This window comes from Mustela putorius, unplaced genomic scaffold (assembly GCF_011764305.1).
Source record: "Mustela putorius furo isolate JIRA1106 unplaced genomic scaffold, ASM1176430v1.1 tig00003988_pilon_pilon_pilon, whole genome shotgun sequence".
Classification (NCBI taxonomy): Eukaryota; Metazoa; Chordata; class Mammalia; order Carnivora; family Mustelidae; genus Mustela; species Mustela putorius.
This window is the reverse complement of record NW_025422127.1, coordinates 14,704,213-14,727,759: the sequence shown is the minus strand read 5'-3', so window position 1 is coordinate 14,727,759 and position 23,547 is coordinate 14,704,213. Positions and strand designations below refer to the sequence as shown.

The 23,547-nt window shown below is 46.5% G+C and overlaps 1 protein-coding gene across 2 annotated transcripts in view; it reads right to left on the bottom strand.

Annotated features, from left to right (window-relative positions):
• B4GALNT3 (beta-1,4-N-acetyl-galactosaminyltransferase 3) overlaps positions 1-11,867 on the bottom strand; it is a 92,592-nt gene extending 80,725 nt beyond the window's left edge. For both annotated transcript variants that reach the window (XM_004773717.3, XM_004773718.3), the window contains exon 1: positions 11,283-11,867. In XM_004773717.3, the coding sequence (XP_004773774.2) occupies positions 11,283-11,451 (169 nt within the window). In that variant the 5' untranslated portion in view covers positions 11,452-11,867. The remainder of the gene's footprint in view (positions 1-11,282) is intronic.
• Positions 11,868-23,547: the final 11,680 nt, after the last annotated feature.

Below are 23,547 nucleotides of genomic sequence, written 5' to 3'. Positions count from 1 at the left end.
ATCACCATCTTAAATTCTTATGTTTGTTTACATGTTTATTATTACTTTTTTTCATGCAATGTAAGCACCATGACAACCCTGAATTTCTGGTTCCCTTCAATATTCTAATACCTAGAACGAGCATGCAATGAATATTTGTGGAATAAATGAGTGTCTGTCTCCTGTCCCTTTGTATTGTCCTTCAGAAACAGCGCAACATCTAAATCCCAGAGAGGAAGCTGTACGGATACATGAAAGCCCCCCCTTTTTTTTTTTCATGAGAACATCTTTTGTGATGCTGGCTGTGCAGGGCTGCCCTTAATTAAAATGATCACAGCAATGTAGACAGAACCGTGGGAGAAACTCACAACCCAACATTCTGTCACCTTCTACATCAACTCTACCACCAAATTCTGTCACTTCTTTCTTTGACAGGTCTCAGCTATTCTCTGTCACCCTTCTCAGCTAGACACTTGCTGCCTACACTTTAGGTCACTGTGATAAGTACCTGAGTGCCCCCACTATCTCCACGCTGTCCTGCAAGCTTCCAACGGATTCATCTACCTAGAGCCACAGTTCCTAGGATGTAAAAGGTATTCAACAAGTGTCTGAAGAATCAAAGTCAAGTCAGTGGATGAAAAATAAGAAAACACTGCCTTCATCATATCAAATCCCTGCTTTAAAAAAATATATGTTGTGGGCCGCTTGGGTGGCTCAGTTGTTAGGCATCTGCCTTCGGCTCAAGTCATGGTCTCAGGGTCCTGGGATCAAGCCCCACATCGGGCTCCCTGCCCCGTGGGAAGCCTGCTTCTCCTTTTCCCACTCCCTGTATATGTTCCCTCTCTCGCTGTATGTGTCTCTGTCAAATAAATAAATAAAATCTTTAAAAAATAAACAAATAAAAATAAATAACGGTATGTTGGGAGCACCTGCATGGTTCAGTGGGTTAAGCCTCTGCCTTCGGCTCAGGTCATGATCTCAGGGTCCTGGGATCGAGCCCCGAATCAGATTCTCTGCTCAGCGGGGAGCCTGCTTCCCCCACTCTCTCTGCCGCCTCTCTGCCTACTTGTGATCTCTATGAAATAAATAAATAAAATCTTTAAAAACAAAACAAAACAAAAACAAAAGACCGTATGTCACTCCACACCAAATCCAACCTCAGCAGCCTGTCACTTGGAGACAACACAATCATGTCACAACCATTGTCCCAACCTCATCTTCAGACCATGTGAGACTCTGTGCTACAGGACTGGCATTCCCTCAATGTTTACCTAGCTCCTACTAGATTCCTCAAATGGGAACATTCACCTTTGCTTACACACACAACTCCCAATAATTACAGGCTAGTGGGGCTGGAAATTTGGTCTTAAACATTCAAGCCAAAGTACTTCCTTCTGGGAAATACAGTGAAATACTAAGAAAGGCTGGACAAAATACAACAAACGTCTTTTTCTGGAAATCTCCATGAGCCAGAATATAAAGGAGTGAGGGGCTCCTGGTTGGTTCAGTCAGTAGAGCATCCAGCTCTTGATCTTGGGATTGTGAGTTCGAGCTGCATGTTGGGTGTAGAGTTTACTTTTTAAAAAAGAACTGAATGTCAGGAGCACCTGGGTGACTCAGTGGGTTAAGTCTCTGCCTTCGGCTCAGGTCATGGTCGCAGGGTCCTAGGATGGAGCCCTCCATCAGGCTCTCTGCTCAGCAGGGAGCCTGCTTCCCCCTATCTGCCTGCTGCTCTGCCTACTTGTGATCTCTCTCTCGCTCTCTCTCTCTCTGTGTCAAATAAATAAATAAATAAATAAATAAATAAATATCTTTAAAAAAAAAAAAAAAAAGAACCAAATGTCAGAGCAGCAAGCAGACACTAACACTTTAGCAGCCTCTTAGTCTGGGGCAACCAACAACTTTAGATAATAGATTAGAAAAAAAATTTTACATTAATTTTACATTAATTTTATGTCAATTAATTTTATGTTATTATAAACAGAAGAACAATGTAATTTCTAAGTAGTATGTTAAAAGGAACCAAATGTAAACTGAACCAGATAAAACTTATATCTTTGGGAGCGCCTGGGTGGCTCAGTGGGTTAAGCCTCTGCCTTTGGCTCAGGTCATGATCCCAGGGTCCTGGGATCGAGTCCCACATCGGGCTCTCTGCTCAGCCGGGAGCCTGCTTCTCCATCTCTCTCTGCCTGCCTCTCTGCCTACTTGTGATCTCTCTCTGTCAAATAAATAAATAAAATCTTAAAAAAAAAAACTTTTATCTTTGAAAAATATAGTCATTGAATCAACTGCGAAAATGCGATAATGTCTCTCTCCCACCCAACTTCTCCCCCTCATTGTGCTGTACACGTCCCTGCCTTCTGGAAGCTGTTCACCTGAGATCTGTTCCCCATTGTCCTCTCCCTTTTTCCAGGCCCTCAACTTGGCTGGAACAAAAAGGACAACCAAGAATTGGGATGCTCCATTAACAATTAGTCCCTGGTGCGTGAAGAAATCCTCAATGTCCTCACTCCTCCTGCCAATCTTTGAGTCATAGGTGGTGGTGTGTGGTCAGGAGACCAGCTGTTTGGGACAGGAGGGTGTGTATGTACACATGCCTGCATGCTTCCATTTGAACCCGGGTTGGCAGGCAGGGTGGAAAGGAGTGGATCAGAGGATTTGTAAGAAGATCTCAGCAGAGAGGCCTTTAATCTTTGAGGCCAACTGCTTGTTCGGAGACCACGTTGTCAGAAATGACCTTGGAGACCAAGTAGCCAGAAGCCCTGGGATAGCTGCCACCTCTCAGTTCAAGGCAACTGAGTCATGAAAGACCAGTGCCAGAATGGCCAAGACTGACTGTCCCCTTGACATCTCAGTGACACTGCAGAGGTTCCAAACCTACTCCTGAGAGAGGCGTCTCCTTCCAAAGATTATGAAACTGAAGCCCTCACAAGAAAAGGCACTTGCCCAAGGACCCTCAATAAGTCCATTACAAAGCTAGGATTTAAACAAAGATGTGGGGCGCCTGGGTGGCTCAGTGGGTTAAGCCGCTGCCTTCGGCTCAGGTCATGATCTCAGGGTCCTGAGATCGAGGCCCGCATCAGGCTCTCTGCTCAGCGGGGAGCCTGCTTCCTCCTCTCTCTCTGCCTGCCTCTCTGCCTGTTTGTGATCTCTCTGTCAAATAAATAAATAAAATCTTTAAAAAAAAAAAAAAAACAAACAAAGATGTGTGCCCAGTGTTTCTGCCTTCCCGTTCCAGAAATGCTCAGAGTGTGCTCAGGGTCACACAGCAGAGGGACCGGCTACCACTTCCCAAGCACAGAGCTCTTGTGCCCTGACTCATCCCCAACAGATCTGTCATTCTCAGCAAAATCCTTGACTTCTGATCCACCTCTCGCTCCCCCTAATGCAAATCTTTGCCTGGGATGGGGACAGAAAGATGGAGGCAGTGCTGAATATCAAAGAAAAAGGGTGGTTAAAGACCGTGTATTTGCTGGCAGGACATAGATGGGGACTGCTGAGGATAGGACACAGCTGTGTCACGGACTGAGAGCTGAAGAGACACTGGCAAAGGGCTAGCTGAAGAATGTATCTATCCCCTCCTTCCTGCCCAGCCATTTTCCAATTCCTACCAGTCTGTAAACTCACAGGGGGCAGAGACGGGAACCAACATTCAATGAGCTCTTAATATGTGCAAGGCTTATGTTAAATCTAACTGGGCACCTAATATGTGTTAGGCTCACTACATCTTACAAAATCATAAGAAAAGCTCTACAGGGCGGGCATTATAACCCAACCTACCTCCTCCCCTTACCCAGAAGAAGCATCTGAGTCTTGAAAAGGGCTAAGTCAAGTCCTGCAACCAGTGAGTAACTGAGCTTGGATTTGAGCCCTGCCTTGTCTTCAAAGTCCATCATTTTTTCCAGGAACCATCAACACTTTTTACCACACGGAGTCCCCCACAAGCAAGTAAATGCTCCACGAACATTTTTAGTTTGAAAATGAATCACCTCTGTGGCCACTCAGGATTTGCAAAATAAATAAAAATGGAAAAATACACATCACGCTTCTGGGCATTGACAGATAACATCCTCGGTCTGTTTGCAGCATCGCTTCTCTCTTCCCACCCCCACTTTTCTTTCTCTTCTTCCCATCTGTGGGCCCTTTTCCCAGGTCCTGATACTGTTAAGCACAATTCTATCTGGGATAGGGTAGGATGAGCGCCTAGGCCCTGCTAGGTACCACAAGAATTCGGTTTAAAAGAAATTAGTAGAGGAGGCAGATAACATCTCTTCCCTGGGCCTGGTTTCTCATCTGTTAGTAAAGGGGCTGGCTTTCTGATGTTTGTGACGTTATGCACATAAGCCACACACAGGCTTGGGGACTATGGGTCTTCACACTTATGGTCTCACTGCTGGCCTGGCAGGGCAGGAATCCACATGACCAACCTGAGGTTCCTGGCCTTCTGGACCAGTGCCCTCACTTACCTGATCAGTGGTCATGGGCTTCCCCAAGCTTTATTGAATTTTCCTTGTATTTATGTCTCTGTTCTCAATGACACTGGCTCAGGCCCCAACATCTGTCTAGTAAATTCTAAGTTTTTAATGATCCTCATAAAGAGGTGAGAATTTATTTTTGAATGCCATTTGACTTGGACACCTAAATAAACTAAATACCAAGAGAAAAAAAAAAAGACTGGGAATATTATTTTTTGGCTTTTTTTTCTCCAGAATTCTAGTTTAAAGTATTCCAGAATCCAGCATCTGGTGATCACAGCTTATTATACTTATTATTTTTCTTTCAAACAATCCCTAGGTCAAAGTAGTGGGATTATAGGTGATTTTTAATTTCTTCTTCATACTTTTATATATACCATAGCATTTCTACTGATTTCTTTTATGCCTTGATTTGCTCCGATAAAGAATGTAAGATGACATAAACTGGAAGTCATTGTGGGGGGAGGGGCAGAATAAAGATATGGGAGGCATAAAATTAATACCAAGAGGCAGATCATAAAGCCTTTTACATTTTTTTCCAGATGAACCAAAAACTGAATTCTAAAGCTTTCTAGTAACCAATACAAAGGGGAAAAACCTGGTAGTTAGACAATTTACCATGGCCAATAAAAATTTAAACAAATTGCTCAAAAGAAGCACAGCTATTTCTAAAATCAAGACCAGAGAAGCCTTTTTGGACAGTTCTCACACACATGATAAGCAATGCTTCTCAACCCCACCCACCCTGGTAGCAATTCTAATGGAGAATTTCACAGGGCTCTATCTCAGAGCTTTTAGGTCCTGGGTCTTCACTACCTACTCCTCAAGCTATTCTATCAGTTATTTGTGGGTACCCACAGCACGAAAATGTAATTTTACAGGGGTTAATGTGGTCCAGCTATGAAGCTGTCATCTAGTATAATGAACATGCATTATTTTTATAATGATAAATATCAACTTTAAAATAAAGCATGTATTTTAAACAAGAAGTATAAAAATAGGTAAAGTGTATCTGTCCTAAGGGTAGTGACTGAAAGGGAATTTAACGGGGGCTGCTGGGTGCTGGCAATGTTCCATTTCTTCATTGGGGCGCTCATTACACACGTATGTTCAGTTTCTGATCATTCAAGCGGTACACTCATATGTGCGCTTTTCTGAACACAAGATATTTCAAAGAAAAGTTACAAAAAAACAAAATAAAACCCACACGCAGCCAGGGACCTTTAGGATAATTTGTGGCTTTACTTTCTAAAAAAGTTGGTTAGTAGTTTTTAAAAAACTAGCATAAAAAATAAATCACATACAAAAATATCACAAGGATAAAAATAATATTCATTTTTGCTTGTCTCATGGATACTTGTAACACTGAAAGCAGCACTTGTTAGAACCTAAAAGTCTGCAAAATTTAAGGAGCTATCCATCATGCTTTGCTCAGAATATATAACATATCCAGCCCAACACCCCTTATATACACCCTCCCAACTTTTCTCACCTCCTCCAGTAGTATTTCTTTTTTAATATCGGGTAACACAGAAATCTATTAATTGTGGATCACAAGGTGAGAGGGCTCTGAAAGCAAACTACAGAGCTGGCCTGGTGAGCTGACCTTACCATCCTTGGATATAAAGCAAGTATTCGTGGAAAATAAAAACGGTAGATTTTGAGACCGGTGGAACTTGGTAGAGAACTAGGCTCCAAGAACAGCCTCTAGGCCCCCTTCCAAAGCAAACTCCGCTATGGCGGCTGCTCCGCTCTGCTCCATAAAGCTCAGTTCTAGAGGGCAGGACCAGCAGGCTCCATGGCCTGGAAAATTACTGCAGTGCGAGCACCAGCAGCTCCTAAAACCAGCACAAAAGTGGTTGCTTCGAAAGATCTGGTGCTCTGAAGCAGTTCTACCCAGGCAGGGCGTCTGAACAACTCTCTAAGCAGGCACCCCTAAGCAGGCGAATGGGGTGGAGGAGCAGGGTCCTCGACTCCAGACCAAGGGCCCCCAGGGGGTGTGGGCAGGGTAGATGGCAAGGTGTGCTCCTGCAGCTGTCCTGGCCACATCAGAAGGAGAACAGAAGAGACCAGGGAAAGGAGATGCCAAGTCTGGGTAAGGTCTCCTACTCCCTGTCACGCGTGGCATTCTGGGTCCAGCTGGTCCTGGGTCCAAAGAAAATACGCTTATGTAAAAAGGCATTGATGGCTTAATTCTTACTCTTTGCATACGTGTGGATAGGCTATTGTTGTTTATATGTGCTACACTACAAGGAACAAGAATTCCTAGGTTCTATTCTTGGATAGGTCACTGATAAACAAAGTATCTGCCAGTGGAAAATATCAGGTGCTTGGAAATTCAGAGCTTACCATCCATAACGAGGAGGTATTTAGTCAAGCACCTAGTGTGTGCCCAGATCTGAATACACACACAGCAGCCAGGTGCCCAGGGTGGCAGCAGAAAAAGGGGCGTTAAGTAGGACACAGGAACCAAGGCTCCACGGGAAGGAGGGGGAGAGGAGACATGGTCCCTACCCACATGGAGCACAGAAGGAGGTGTGCTCCTCTCCAACACTCACATCTGCTCTGAGGGTCGGCCGTAAGCCACACCAGCCCCACTCTGCCCACACATCTGTCTGACTTGCTCTCCCTCTCTCTCTGCCTGTGGCTCAGACTCCTACCTCTGCTAGGGAGGGTCTGTATCCTTTCCAAACCAGCGTGACGTGGTGACCCCAGGAGGTGAGGTGCCTGGCTGCCTTCAGTGGGTATGCCCCCCTCCGCCCACTAAGGAGTCCATCGAAAGTTACAGGGGCCAACCGGGAAGGTGTGTTACAAATGTAATGCAGCAAAAGTCAATTCATTCCTGAGCCTGAGGACACTCTAGGGTTCAGCGTGTAAACCTGACACTGAGAAAGACGGACACGCTGGAACCAGCCTTGCGAGATCTAGAAAGGGGCCGCTGCATGCTATCATTCTGTCCTGGCTCTGGGCCCGAACGCAATCTCTTGGCTCCAGCACCAAGTTGGTCCCAGCAGCAGGTCAATTATAGAGCAAAGAACCTAGAAACCATTTTGGTCCAGACCTCTGGCCTCGGGCAGGATTTAGCTAATCCAATCTGAACAAATGGGTATAACTTGTTAAAACCTGCCAGGATGGAGAGTCTTTAACTTCCAATAATAGTCTGTTCCCAGGGTGCTTCTCAGCGGGTACACTTCAGTATGGCTGTACTAGTTATTCAACTACCGAAAGACTTCTGAACATGCTGGCATAGAGTGACTGCCCTAAGCCCTCGGAATGCCCCTGACCACCCTGACCTGTCCCCAGGAAAGCTTCATGACTCAGCAGCTAAAGGGCTTGTGCCAGCCACAGCAAGGGACCTTCAGAGCCCTATTTAGGCATCCTCCAGGCCAAAGTATCGCAAAACTGCTTGATCCTGGCTGGCTCCATTCTACAAGGTTACCTACCCTATTCCCAAATTGCCTTCTCTTATCTACTGAATAAATGTCAGTCTTGAAGGTTGCTTTCAAAGTCTTTCATAATATAGCGCCATCCTATCACCTCCCTCCTTCTCTGCTTCATCAAACCCAGATGCTCAACATTCCCAAACACTAACTTTTCCCTGGTCTTTGTTTATACTGCCTTCTGCCTGGAATAGCCTTCTCTTTCCAAATCCATTAAAATCTTACCAACTTCTCAATCTCTCCTGAAATGTCACCATTTGCATCAAATATTAGTTGCAAGAGCCGTATCCCATTTCCAGGAGTGTCACAGCAACACCTAGTGTCCCCAGTTGTAAAACTTAATGACTGTTCCATATTACAGTTATTTTTATACACGTACCTCCACTCCCCTCCCAGAGAGGGGCAAACAACATAATCTGCTCACCATTATATCGATGTGACCTAGCACAAGGCTTTGCTCAAAGTATGTGCTCAATAAATATTTGTTTAAGTGAGTGAGTGAACAGTTCTGATTCTTTTGTCCAAGGGACCCATTTTCTATCTGTTAAAGATTTGGGTTGTTTTTCTCTGAGGTTACTCAGTTGTGGTTGTATCTCCTTCTACATACAGAACCCAAACTACACATCATCCATATCTTAAACTATTGGGTTATTCCATGGAGATGAAGCAGGAAGTTTGCTCCCCCTGTCATTACTTTACCACCCTGGAGTTTGGGACTGCCATGTCTCCATACACTTCTTACAGCGTCAGATCAATGTACCCATCATACAGGGACAGGCAAATGAAAGGTTCTTGGTAAAGGAGGCCGGCCTTACAGATGACAGGAAGGCTGATGGTAGAGTGAGTTGGCAGGGACTACTAGGGAGAGGAGGCAGGGTGGCTTGCTGGGAAGCAGAGCCAAACTGGGACTCTGGCTGCTTGTGGTCAAGGCCACAGGAACAGTCCTGGGAGGGAAAGTTCTATTGCCTGGTTGCTCTTGGTACGTCGGGGTGTAAAGGAGGGAATACCAGGAAGCTTTTCCTTACCTCTATTCTTTAATTCCTCCTCCCCTGCTCTCCCTCCAGAGAAACAGCTCTGAGCTGGGAGTAAGACCTATAGGACAGGAGAGGACTTCGATGAAAGATGTCTGAGCTTCTTGAAAACAAAGAAGGATGGGAGACAAGGAGCCAGAAACCACAGCCACTGTCTAAATCTCATTCCAAAAGGAAATCCAGGCAAGAGTAGAATACAATGAGAATACAGCCCAGCACTAAAAGTCATCCTGCAGAGCAGATGGGTTTCGGGGTTTTAGGAGGCTGAGACAAGCAAACGAAAGACCCATCAGCATCCAGGCCTGGGCTCTCATTAAAAATGATGATTAGACAAACAAAGACATTGCTGGAATTGGAAGCTGGGAACATCTTTCTGGAGAAGGGTCAGTTTGGAAAAAGACAGAATATGGAAACCCAGTCAGAGTTAAGATTCATCTAGAAGGGAAATCAAATAGCCCCACAAATTGATAGCTAAGGATGAGACAGCCAACAGGAGTCAGGGTAGGAGCCAGAGTGTGAGATTATGATGATGGCAAACTGGTTCTGGTCTCTGAGGAAAAAGCACACTTGAGGTAAAGGGCAAGTGTGTTGGGGTGCGGGTGGGAGGAAGAAGAAACATCACTAATTTCAGGATCACAAAGCAACTGCTTTCCTCTGTTTTTAATCTATGCAGAGGATCCCACTGGCTACCACATTAACAAAATGGTGGCCACCTTGAGAAGGGGTGTCCCAAAGAGGAGAGAAGGGAGCTCCCACCTGCACACACTCCAAGGGGCTGAGCGGCCACAGTATGGAAGAGCATTGTCTTTCAAGGCTCAGGGGAGGGAAGAACTAGCTATGGGAAGGCGAGTTTTGGTCACCATAAGGAAGAACTCTCCTATTTGGAGCTGTGGAGCTGTGGCTAAGCAAAGCCCTCCTCGAGCTCTCTGGCCCCGGAAAAGCCCAAGAGGTGAAATCACACAACCTAAGCATCCAGACTCAGAGGGACCTTAGAGATCATTCAGTCCAACTTCCTCCTTCCACCTGAGAAGCTGCCATTTTGCCTTTGCTCCCCCAACTCGTTAGTGGCAGAACCAGGGCTGGCACCCCACTCTCCCTACTTACAGCCAGAATTACTTCAACAGAGAGGTTCTGCCATAAGTATATGTCTCTACCCTGAACCAGCAAAATTACTGGCCCTAGTAATTCCCTCCCTTTGGCCACAGGAGGAGACAAGCACCACACCCAACTCTGGGCAGAGCAGTTGACAGGAGGACATGTCAAAGCATCTTCTCACCAGCAATTTCATCACCGCATATACCTTCAGAATTTCCTCAAAGGGGGAAGTGAAGGCATGGGAGACAATGTGCTCCAGTTATGAACCTCCACTCGTTAGGTTTGCGCAGGGAACCTCCTCTCTGGGAGCTTCTCCACTTTTTCCTGCTATTGTTGACCTTTTACAGTCCCTGACACTCTTGAAATTTTACTTTGTTAGCTCCATCAACAGTAAACTGAAAATGACGTCGGACAGCAATAGCTGTTGAAGGAAAACGAGAAAGAGACCGTTCCCTCCCATGTTCCTAGCAGGAAACTGAGGCACAGAAAAAGTAAGTGGCTCTGGCTACGTTAAAAGAAGTAGGGATGTAGCCACTGCCTGGTGCACTGTGCCGTCCATTGTCTCCATGCCCAGGGTCTGGTGAATTCAGTACGTTCCGAAGAGTTCCAAAAGGAGCTTAGGATAACTAGCTGGAGGGGTGGTCAGGACTAGGAGAGGGGCCCGGCTCAGTGAGGAAGAGGAAGGGACCGGGTGGGAGGTAGTGGCGCAGAGGAAGGGGGAGGTGTGGGGACTCTCGGAGGAATGGTTAAAATAAAGAACCGCAGAAAGCGCAGCGGGAGAGGAAACGGAGCGAGCCACAGAGAAAAGTTTGGGCCGCGCTGACCGGAGCGCGCCTCCTCGGGGGGCACACGGCCGAGAGCACCCTGGGCACAGAACCCCCAGCCCACGCCTGGACTGCGCGTTTCCCTTGCTGGGGGGCGGGGGCTGCAAGTCTAGCGTGCGGGAGGTGCCCCGCGTCTCCGCCCGCATTTCCGCGGGTGGTAGCCTCTCTCCACGCGATCCTCCGAGGGGAGAAGCCAGCAGCCCCGAGGATGCCCCGGCCCCACACGGCCCCGCGGGCAGGCGGTTTCGGAACTCGGCGACCGGCCCCCACGCCCCCCTTCTCTTCCCGGAGTAGGAAGAGGGGCGGCGCCGGGCACCTGGAGACGAAAAGGAGTTGGAAATCGGGTCTGAGGATGAGGCGGGTCTCCGCAACCCGGGAGCCACCGGTCCTGCCTCCTCCCACCTCCGCGCCCTCCCCGTGCCCCCAGCGCTCACTTACTCCGGTTCAGGGGGTTTCCGCCGACCTGGGCCGACGCCACCAGTTCCAGATAAAGAGTCCAGAGCCCCACGGACACCAGGGCGAGCGCCAGCAGCAGCCGGAAGCGCCTCCTCAGCAGCTTGACCGGGCGCAGGAGCAGCAGGAGCAGCGCGGTCCGGGGGCTCCCCATGGCTTGGCGCCCCGGCTGCCGCCGCCAGCGCTGGACGCTCGGCACCCAGCCCTCGCCCCCCTGTCGGGCCCAGCGCCCCGGGCGCGCGGTGGCCCAGCCCCAGCCCAGGGTCTCAGGGCTGCGCCGAGGCCGTCTCCCCCCGCCGCTCTCCAGCCGGCCGCCGGCTCATGCTCGGCGCACGAGGGGTCCCTCCCGCGGCGCGGGCGCGTCGCGCCGCCGCCTCGCAGGTCTCTGTCCGCGAGCAGACCCGGCGCCTCCTCCCCCGAGAGTCCTCGGCGCCCGGCTCTCCTCTCCACGCCTCTCCTCGTCGCAGGCTCGCCGCCGCCCGCCCGCCTCCTCGCCCGCTCGCCCGCTCGCTCTCACACTGCACACAGGGAGGCTTCCCTAGGTGCGCGCCCGCCCGCCTCTCCTCCTCCGCCTCCCGCTCAGAATCCTTGGCCCAGCCCTTTGCGCGACCGCACACCCACCTGTCCCGCCCCCGCCCCGGCCCCGCCCCCGGGGCCCAGGTGGGCTCCGCCCCTGAGAAACCTCGGGGAAGAACCCCTTTTGGCCTCCTTGGGGCAGCAAAAGATGCGGCCAGAGATTGGCGCCTTCATTGACTCGGACAGTTGGGGTGTTGGAGGGGGCGAGTTCTTTTTTTTTTTTTTAAAGACCTTATTTATTAATTTGACAGAGAGAAATCACAAGTAGACAGAGAGGCAGCCAGAGAAAGAGAGAGAGAGGGAAGCAGGCTCCCCGCTGAGCAGAGAGCCCAATGCGGGACTCGATCCCAGGACCCTGAGATCATGACCTGAGCCGAAGGCAGCGGCTTAACCCACTGAGCCACCCAGGCGCCCCGAAGGGGCGAGTTCTGATCCGAAATTTGTGTGACTGAGGGAAACTGAGGTACCCCCCAAGCACTTAGCGGCGTGGTGCCTCAGGCAGAAGTGAAATAGAAGCTGGGTTGAAGAGGGGCGCAGAGTGGGGAGTTGGGGTGCGGTCACTCTGGGGAAAAGCTGGGGGGCGGAGGGGGGTGACCGAAGCCTGAGGCTTTGACTTCAGGACCTCTCGGGGCCAGGGACGGCCCTCCTTCCTACTTTAATAATAAGAGTAGACATGGTGTTAGTTGGGAGGCAATGACCGCTTCACTCAGCCACAGATTCCTCGTCCGGGTTGGATTTGAAGACCTTTGCATCCCCGGCTTCAACCACCACGTTGAACCGGAAAATCTGGGGAAGTTATACACACCCCAGATCGAACCCCAAGTGGTTTTTCCCAGACTGGGATGAAATAGCTATTGAGGGAAAGCAGATGTTGGAGAGTTCTGAAGAATTAAAAATGGAAAAGAGGGGTGCCTGGCTGCCTCAGTTGAAAGATGGAGCGACTCTTGATCTCCCAGTGGTGAATTGGAGCCCCAGGCTGGATGCAGAGATCACTTAAATAAATAAATGTTTAAAACACACACACACACACAAGAAAGGTACTCAAAGAGTTGAAAAGATCATCAAGATATTCCGTACTCTAGCGCTCTGCCTTCTGGCAGGTAAAATTATGATCATCTGATTTAAATGAGATAATGAAGGTCCAGTGGAGCCCAGTGAGTTGCCTGAGGACAATCAACAGGTAATAGGGAAGTTTTCCTTCCACTTTCCTGGGGAAATGAAGGAGAAATGAAGCAAGCAAGGATCAGAGAGGCATTCCCACATATTTTTAAATCAAGTCAGCAACATGCAGTGTTCCAAGACAGAAGTTCGGAGAATTGAGTGCTGTGCCTCCCATTCTCTGCTACAAGCTTAGTTGGATACTTCGTAGTCCAATAATCTGTAGGGACTATTGTAACTTTTCCCAGCTACCACCCCACCCCCACCATTGTCTCCCGTACCAATTCTTTGACCCATTCATACACTTGCTCACAAATATTTAATGACTTCCTAGTGCTTACTGATTAAAATGCAAACTGTAAATCTGGAAGTCAAGGTTTTCCAAAACCTTTTCCAACTTCATGTGAGCATATGAAACCTGCTAAAATGAAGTCATTTACTGCACACAATACATTATCTTTTTTTTTTTTTTTTTTTTTGGTTAGTCAGATTTGACCCTTGCTTCAAGGTCCGTTTTAGGTTCTATGAAGTTTTTTTGGACCAACCACCTCTTGCACAACCCTATCCTGGTTGGAGTTCCTGTAGAACTGATAACCTGCCCCACCCGCGGATGTATACAGACTCCCCAGCCTCACCGCGAGGCTTGGAAAATGGGAACTTTGCTTCTTCAAGAGGTGGCACAATGTCCCTTTTAGCACTGAGTAATGTTTGAGGATGAAGATATCGCTTGGAGCAAACAGCTGCCAGAACTTCCGGTGTAGTTTTTTAACAAAAGTTAGATCTAAAGAGCAATTGTCTAATAGCCCCAAGGAAATATCTCTGCAAATTTCCAAACCAGAGACGTGTACATTTCCCATGCTCTTCTGACCAAGAGGCTGAGAGGCAAGAGCAGTCCGCATGGACAAGCTTGGTTGAGAAAGGTGCCAGGCGAGCCTGGTCTCTGTAAGTAGAGAGTCTCTCTCTCTCTCTCTATCTCTCTCTGTCTCTCATTGGGAGCAACCAGATTGACTGTTAGCCTGAGTCACTCTCAGGTACTTTGTCATGGAAACATGTAGCAGCCCCTACTACAATCCTGTCCCCAAGATAGTTCCTCCTTTCCTCAAAAAGTTGAAAATAGAGCTACCCTACAACCCAGCAGTTGCACTACTGGGTATTTACCCTAAAGATACAAGTGTAATGATCCGAAGGGGCACCTGCACCCAAATGTTTATAGCAGCAATGTCCACAGCAGCCAAACTATGGAAAGAACCTAGATGTCCATCAACAGATGAATGGATAAAGAAGATGTGATATATATATGTGTATATATATACACACATACACACATATATATAATGGAATACTATGCAGTCATCAAAAGAAATGAAATCTTGCCAATTGCACCAACGTGGATGGAACTAGAAGGTAGTATATTGAGCAAAATAAGTCAATCAGAGAAAGACAATTATCATATGATCTCCCTTATATGAGGAATTTGAGAGGCAGAGTAGGGGGTTATGGGGGCAGGGAAGGAAAAAATGAAACAAGATGGGATCAGGAGGGAGACAAACCATAAGAGACTCTTAATCTCACAAAACAAACTGAGGGTTGCTGGGGCGAGGGAGGATGTGGAGAGGGTAGTTGGGTTATGGACATTGGAGAGGGTATGTGCTATGGTGAATGCTATGAAATGTGTAAGCCTGAAGATTCACAGACCTGTACCCCTGGGGCAAATAATACATTATATGGTAATAAAAATAATTAATAAAAAAGGGGCGTTTGGGTGGCTCAGTGGGTTAAGCCTCTGCCTTCAGCTCATGTCGTGATCCCAGAGTCCTGGGATCACGCCCCGCATCGGGCTTTCTGCTCAGCAGGGAGCCTACTTCCCTCCTTCTCTCTCTGCCTGCCTCTCCGCCTACGTGTGATCTCTATCAAATAAATAAATACATCTTTAAAAAATAATTAATAAAAAATTAAATTTAATTGATTAAAAAGATAGTTCCTCCTGAGAAGACACATGTAACCACTTCTATCAACCAAACCCTTGAAGTATCCACTATGTGGGAACTGGGAGCGAGATAAAACAAAGGGCATGCCATTTAGTTGAGGAGGAATGACATTCCACAGAAAGAGATCTGAAAACATAAAGACTAAGTCTCTGGTCCTAATAGTAAATTCCAAAGAAATTCAGAAAGGGAAAGAGATCACTCTGCACATCTCATTTCTTTGCCCTTCTCTTCCCATTCTGTGTTCTTATACCTTAAACAGCTCATTTCTGGGATGCCAGCCTGGGTTAGTTGGAAGAGCATGTGACTCTTGATTTTTGGGGTCATGGGTACAAGCCCCATATTGGATGTAGCACTTACTTTTTAAAAAGTTAATAAATAAATTTTTTTAAAAATCTTTTCTTTCTCTACTTATGGTGAGAGGGTGCATGGATGACAAGGATAAGGAGGCCAGGAAACCCTTGTGGCTCTTCCTCTTCTGTCTCCTCAGCACTGAGATTTCCCTCCCATCCAGATGCTGCTTTCAGACAGCTTGTTCCAAATCCCCTTTTGACTCCTAATATCACAGCAAGGCAGCAGCATCCAGACTTTGAGACCCAAATTCTTTTTTTCAATCAATGGGAGCTAGCTGTCCTTCTCCCTCAGGTCCAAAGCTAAGTATATAGGTTAAGGTATAATTTTAGTGGCACAATATATCTGTTCATTGTCGTGTCAATTTTTCTGGATACTCACTGGTTCTTCTGATGATTTTCACTGTCTTTTCACTCTCCCACTTTAGTGCTGGCCCCTGTCCACAATGGCATAGGGTCATGTTGCACAATTCACACCTGAAAAGAAAGAGCATTTCCATCATGTCACCTGTAATTTGGATGGCATGGGCTCTGGTCTTTGGCTTGGCTAGGATGTCAGCATCAGGTCAAACCACAAAATCTCTTCTCCTAAATTGCAGAGGCTTTGTGAGAGAGGTCAGTCGAAGCTTTCTAAAATGGGCCGAGGCTAGCACAGGGACCAGGAAATTCTGGTTTGTAGAGAATTCAAAAGGGAAATGTGTACAGTGACCAGTAGGTGTGGTAGCAGAACTCTTGTGTCCAGAGCCATATGGATTCTAGTCATAGGGATGGCAGCCTTTACTATGTAACTGCCGTGATCCCAGAGTCTCCCCTTCCCATTTCCTCAAACCTGACACTTACACTATAATATGGCACCTTGAACTTACATATTCATCATATGTGTTTTCTTTCTCATGACCACATGAGAATAGTAGGAAAGATACTCTCCTCTATTGACAGATGAACTGTGCAAACCTCAGTTTCTTCAAGGTGATCTGTGCCAAGATCAGATAACCAGTGCAGTGATGGAATCAGAACTAGAACCACAACTTTAGCCTCTGTTTCTCTTTCCATTGGACCCAAACAACTCCTCTGGCCTGAACTTCCATATTGCCCTCTGCCCATATAGACCCTCGCTCTTGTCTTTTACTTCAGGAATTTCTCTGCTCTTCAAAGTATTTCATGGACATATATCTTGGTTAGTACAAATTCTGATAATAGTTCAGTGAGGGTTTCTGGGCCATTGCTAATTCAATGTCTTAGACTATGACAATGCAGAGGGCCGAGTTCCTTTATTTTGAGACAATTCCTAAGAGAGGAAAGGATAGTCATGAACCTATCTCCCAGTGCCATGGCCATCATGGCTAGCATTTATTTGTTTTATCTCTTTCAGCTCATGTATCACATCCACAGCTATAGATTCACTAGTTCCATTTTACAGATAAGGAGATGTTAAATAACTGGTTCAAGGTGATATAGGTGACTTGTATCTTAGATGACACTCACACTCAGGCTTTCTAACTTCAGATCCAATGCCTCCCCCCCCTACTCCCCTTTGCACATATTTCCCTGGAAGTTTCCCTGGAGAAATATATTCACCCTGGAAACTCTGAGCTCACTCTCACACATCCATAACTCACGGAGCCACATGATAATACTTCTCCTCCTGCTACTCCCCACCCTCTTCAGTGCTGCTGCTCCACTCTTCACAGACGAGGTCGCTTTTTCCCCTCTCTATGGCTCAGTCAGTTAAGCATCTACCTTCAACTCAGTTCATGATCTCCAGGTCCTGGAATCAAGCCCCAGGGCAGGCTCCCTGCTCAGCGGGGAGTCTTCTTCTCTCTCTCATTCTTCCTCTCTGCTTTCCCTCTCTCACTCTCTCTCAAATCAACAAAAGATTTTTTGAAAAAATATCGTGTCTAGAGAAGAGTCAAAGGAAAGACGAACAGAGGGCAGAGATGTTATGGGTCAGAACAAAGCTCTTTAGCTTTCAGGAAAGGTTCCCAGGCAGTTCACAGACTGAGAGCTTATGGCTTCATCTTCCTCCCAAGCAAATGGAGTTGTTGATTCGATCTTCAGCAAATGCAAGGTATGACCCAGACTGGAACTATATGCTTCGAAGCTTAAACTTGGCATCTATTGCTGGGTCTTGCTTCTCTTTCCAGTCTGCAGTGTGAATACCTCCAAATTATCACAACCCCTCTTCCTGCCTTCCTTCCCCAAGGAAAGGGATTCCCCAGCAAGTCAACAAACAATTATCTAAGTCAAAAAATTAACTTTGACTTGTTCAGGCTTTTCGGCTGAGTAACAGCAATTATTCCCCTCCACTCAGATTTGCTTTGTTGCTGGGAAACCCACAAGGAGAAAGGGTGAGCAGCACTCTCCATTGCTCATTAGTTGGTGCTGAAACAGAGGCGAAAAGAGCCTTCCCTGGAGCTCTACTTCCCTTTTCTCTGACCACTAAACCTCATGAGAAAGACATGCTCTCACCCTTCTGTCGAAAGACATTCTCTCTTGTCTACATGCTGCGATCTGCTACTGCAGGTAATGGTGAGGGGGCTTTGGAGCTAAAGCTAAAGCATGGTGACCCTCAGCCCCAAGAAGCTTCTTCCCCACACCCACGTCCTGGCAGTGTTTGATGTCTGAGAGCTATGTGACTTGCCATGGCTTGAAACCCATGACCCACGTACCTCTGAGTGAACCCTAGGTGCTTTCTTCTCTTCTCCCAGGACAACACACCCCACAGGCTTGGTCCCCACAAGTACGCATACACACAAGGTGGACCCACACTGTCCAGAGGGTAGACTCAGAGGCAGCTGACTTAGCTCTCTGGCACCACCTTCTGCAGCACTGAGGGTGTTCTCAGCATTTTCAGAATAAACTGTGGGTCTCCAAGCCCCTGAGGGGAGCTGGATTTCTTACCTCTATTCTTTCATCCTGAAGAAACTCTTGCATACACATCTACCACTTCCCAGCTTCTCCAGTCACTAACAGGGCTTGTCAAGGACCACATCCGTTCTACACGCTACAAGCTGTACTCCTTCTAGAGCTTCCAGCCCAGAAGTCACTCTGTAAACACTCTGTCATAAGGGGAAGTGTTCTTACTCCTTATCCCAGGAGGCTCTGCCTCCTCTTCAACCCCCTCATTGAAGGATGTCTTCCTCTATTAAAGCAACAGTGGAAATAGGGACGTTCCTCTCCTTGCCACAAACACAATCAAATCCCCTCACCTGCTGGGAAAGTGGCAGGCAACCCAGGCCAGTGGACAGCAGGCTGGATGAACGTACCGAATGGCTTTGCTAGGGAAGAACAATGATCCTAACGGCTAGTACGTGTGCAGAGTGCCACAAAACAGCTCCAGGGCTCCAGCCCCAGACAGACTTTCTGAAAACCTTCTTTGTCTAAGTTCAGAGGTCCAGGCTATAAACTCTGGTGAGAGAACCCCAGCCATGCTACTTAACACTCAATCACTGTGGCATCTCAGCAGCATGTCTCCGTTTCCAGACGGTGATGCTGGGCACCGATGGGAGTCCAGGCTGTTGGTTTCAGGTTTCTCAGCTGTGTTATCTAAGGACCGGCTGCTTGGGATTTGATCAGGGCTAGTTTGGGAGAGAGGCAGACGCCGTCTTTTCCCCAGAACAGACTACCCTTTGAGCTCTGCCGCCACCCGGACTGGAGATGGAAGAAAGAAAACAAAAATCCTCACTGTATGTGGTTCTCCGGAATTTAACTTGGCTCTGGAGAGGGAAAATTTAAGAGCAACGCTGCTCATCCACTCTCAACGCCCTCTGCAGGCAGCAAACCCCGTGAATATGGCTCATCAGGAGCAGGAAGGGGTTAGGGTGAGGACAAGAAGGATTTCGGCCCCTCTTGGTGGCGGGGGAGGCTCCTACCACCTTCCATGGTCAATGCTAAGGTGTTGAGTTTGGGAGTCAGATTTAAAATCAGTTCACAAGAACCAGCCCTTTCATGAAGATGGCACCAGAGGTGACCAGGAAGCCCCTGCCCCTCCCAAAGCCAAAGCTAAAGCAAGGCCAGGACAGGGGTGCTGAAAGGTGCCCACAGTCACAGAGAAAAGATCTGCACATCACTTACCTATGACGGCCCAAGACGTCTCTGAAGGTAGCCCAAATATCTTCAACAGAGCACTCCCAGGAGAAGCAAGCTTGAGCAGTCTGCCATCATCAGGATCCCCCTGACCACCGAGTCAGCCATGAAGAAATAGAAGACAACAGCACACTTGCGTTCATTGTGGATGTTGCAGCCAAAAAGCACAAGATCAAACAGGCTGTGAAGGAGCTCTATGACATTGTTGTGGCCAAGGTCAACACCCTGATCAGGCCCAATGGAGAGAAGAAGGCATATGTTCCATTCAGCTGGCTCCTGACTAGGATGCTTTGGATGTTGCCAACAAAATTGGGATCATCTAAACTGAGTCCATCTGGCTAATTCTAAATATAAATCTTTTCACCATAAAAAAAATAATAAAGTCAGTTTCCAAGAACCAATTGAAATAGAACATTCTCATTGGGTAAAGCTATGAAGAGAGGAGCTAAAACCCATCTAGTGATTTGGGTCAAGGACAGCGCAACTAGTCACGTGATGGTTTTTTTTTTCTTTTGTTCTTCTCGCCCTTCATATATTCACCAAATACCCGGTGTGTATGTGATGGTAGTGGAGGGTGGTCAGGGTGTGTGTTGGGTATAAGGAACCACTCTTGGAGAAAGTGAAATGCTTAAGTCTTCCTAAACTTTTTTATTCCCTTGAGTTCTAAAAAAATTCTTCTACCTTGACAAAGATTCTGCTCTTCAGCCTGACATCCTACCCTCAAAAGAGGGCTGTCAGTGCAGGTCAGTGAGAGATATGCATGGGAACACCTTGCATTCCATCATCCCAGATCTTTTTAGGGGACATTTCATGCTCTCAGTTTTTCTTTAGATTATTAGAAAGTGAACTTGGGAACTTTAAATCAGTCTCTGAGGGGTGCCTGGGGAGGGGAGCCTGCTTCCCCCTCTCTGTCTGCCTGCCTCTCTACCTACTTGTGATCCCTGTCCAAAAAAAAAAATATATATATATATATTTAAAAATAAATAAATAAATCTCTGATTTATTTTTCTCATCTGAGTTCAGTCACCCTTTGCTATACATTTTCCCAACCCAGTGCAACCTTGGCTTACTACGTGGAAAGTTTTGCTTTCAACTAACTTTTCCCTTAAATTTTATACTGTTCTTGGGGTGCCTGGCGGGGTGCCTGGCATGCAACTCTTGATCTCAGGGTTGTGAGTTCAAGCCCCATATTGGGTGTAGAGAGTACTTTATAAAATAAATAATTTTTAAAAATAATAAAAGTTTCTTTTTAAAAATTCCATACTGTTCTCAAGGGAGATTACTCCTGCTTTTTGAGACCTCTAGGAAAAGAAATCCCATAACATTGTTGGCATGATAGAAAAGCACGATATCACCTAGGGAGGATCATGTGGGTCACAGAGTCCTGGGGATACTGAAATTGTGGGATAAGCAGAAGAGAATCAGACAAGGAGTGAGCAAACCCAGCAGACAGAGGAGCTGGGACAGAGATTGACAAAGTAGGGAGAACAGGCGAGGACACGGTAGCATCCTAAGACGCCAGTGCTCAGGAGGTAAAGCTGAAAGGCCAGGTATGACCCACAAGGAGAAGGTGCAGGATGAATTCCAGAGGGTTATGCCCAGACTAAGCAGAGGCGAAATACAGAATCCCAAAAACATTATAGAGGATTTGAGCAAAGAACATGCAGAGAAAGAGGAATTTTATGAGGTCGTTTTGGGGGGAAAGGAATTCATTGCTTTGACACAAAGCAAGAAAGAGAACACAGCTTTTGGCACATAGAGAACATAGCTATTTTCTGCAGAAGCTTATCAGGTGCTGGCCTGGCCTAGGGAGTGATGCAAGTCGTAGGGCTGAAATGAAGAATCACTCTAGTTTAAGTAAAACAACTTGAGACAGACCAGCTCAATCCTTACTGATTATGGAGCTTGGGGCCCAATGAAATTTTATAGAAATCTGCATGACAATACTATAATACTACATTACTCAGATTTTAGATTCCTCCATTTAACTTTTATTATCTCTTTCTAAATGTCAAGGCAAAGAACAGTCAACATAGCAATATCAAGATTGTACAAATTTAAAATTAGCACTGATATGGTTAAATACCAAGATGCTTAGTGGGTAGGACAATCATGAAGCAAAAGGGGGGGGCAGGGCACAAAACCAACACAAGGCCCATCAGAAACCTTGTGGTCCTATTCAGAGTTTGCTAGGATGCAAAAACTGTGGTCTAGCTATGTCGGAATGGAGTACTTGGGGAAACTGCATATAAAAGGATCTCTCTGTATGATTTCTTACAACTACATGTGACTCTGCAATTATCTAAAAGATATTCTGGCATAGGGGGTGCCTGGGTGGCTCAGTGTGTTAAAGCCTCTGCCTTCAGCTCAGGTTATGATCCCAGAGTCCTGGGATTGAGCCCCACATCGTTGGGTTCTCTGCTCAGCATAGAGCCTGCTTCCTCTTCTCTCTGCCTGCTTGTGATCTTTGTCTGTCAAATAAATAAATAAAATCTTAAAAAAAAAAAAAAAAGGTATTCTGGCATAGATGTCAGCAGGTGGAGGTAAATGAGCTAATTTTTCAAGCACAAGATTTTATAATAAATAATTATTTAACTAAAACAAATACATATTTAGCAGACCAACTTGACTCTATGACAATAACCTAAATTCCAGTATTTAATTGGGCCTATTTCTCCACTTCATTTTCTGTGCCATTGGTCAGTCTGTTCATGTGTCAATACAACACATTTAGTTTAAAAAAAAAAAAAAAAAAAGGCGTGGCTGGCTCAGTTTTCAAAAAGAAGCCATGCAGTCCAAGAAGCAAAGAGGAGATACCAAAAAGATCTGCAAACAAAAGCGGTGATCACTGCTATTTGACGGGCCAGTTCCCAGAAAGCTGCTACGGCAAGGGCAGTGGGTTTCTTAGTAACAATCTTACTCCATACACTTAGGTTCCACTTAGGGTGTGAATATTATCATCTGGTAGCTTATAAGTAAATTATGTCATTTGCAAACTGAGAGCTACTCCAAACACGGTAACAGTTGAAAGACTGTGATGTCACCTTAGACTCAGGTAATCAAGGAAGTGAGTGCTCCAGAGGTCTTTGTTATGTTCACACTTGCTTTTTTGTAGGACTAACTGGGAACTAAGCTACAGGTCAGTCCAGGAGTGGACTCCTTCACAGCTGAGACCCATAAAGCTATGTAGAGGCTTAAAAAAAGACCTTTTGGGGGCACCTGGGTGGCTCAGTGGGAAAAAGCCTCTGCCTTCGGCTCAGGTCATGATCCCAGGGTCCTGAATCCAGCCCAGCGTTGGGCTCTCTGCTCAGCAGGGAGCCTGCTTCCTCCTCTCTCTCTCTCTGCCTGCCTCTCTGCCTACTTGTGATCTCTCTCTGTCAAAGACATAAATAAAATCTTAACAACAAAAAAAAGACCTTTTGGAGACCGGTTCATTTGGTAAAACATGGGACTCTTTTTTTGTTATATATAAAGATTTTATTTATTTATTTATTTTACAGACAGAGATCACAAGTATGCAGAGAGGCAGGCAGAGAGAGAGAGAGGAGGAAGCAGGCTCCCTGCAGAGCAGAGAGCCCAATGCGGGGCTGATCCCAGAACCCTGAGATCATGACCTGAGCTGAAGGCAAAGGCTTAACCCACTGAGCCACCCAGGCGCCCCCAGATTACAGTTTTTTCACTAATAAATTCAACCCCAAATACCCAGAAGGATCAGTCTTGGGCTTTAGAGGGACATATATAACGGATGGTTCTTCCTTTTGTGTTAACACTTAAGGAACTGACTTTTTATTAGTTACTGTTTTGATGCTAGGCATCAAACAAAATGGTTATTAAATCATAAAATTTCAGAGTAAAAAACCTTAATAATTGTACAAAACTACAGAGACCATGGAACAAGTAAGTAAACCGAGTCATTAACAAAGTTATAAATGTGGTTTTAACAAGAAGTTATAGAAACCAGAATCTTTTAAATTACATTTTTATTGAAAAGTAGTTGATTTTTTTTTTTTTTTTTAGATTTTTATTTATTTATTTGACAGAGAGAAATCACAAGTAGGCAGAGAGGCAGGCAGAGAGAGAGAGGAGGAAGCAGGC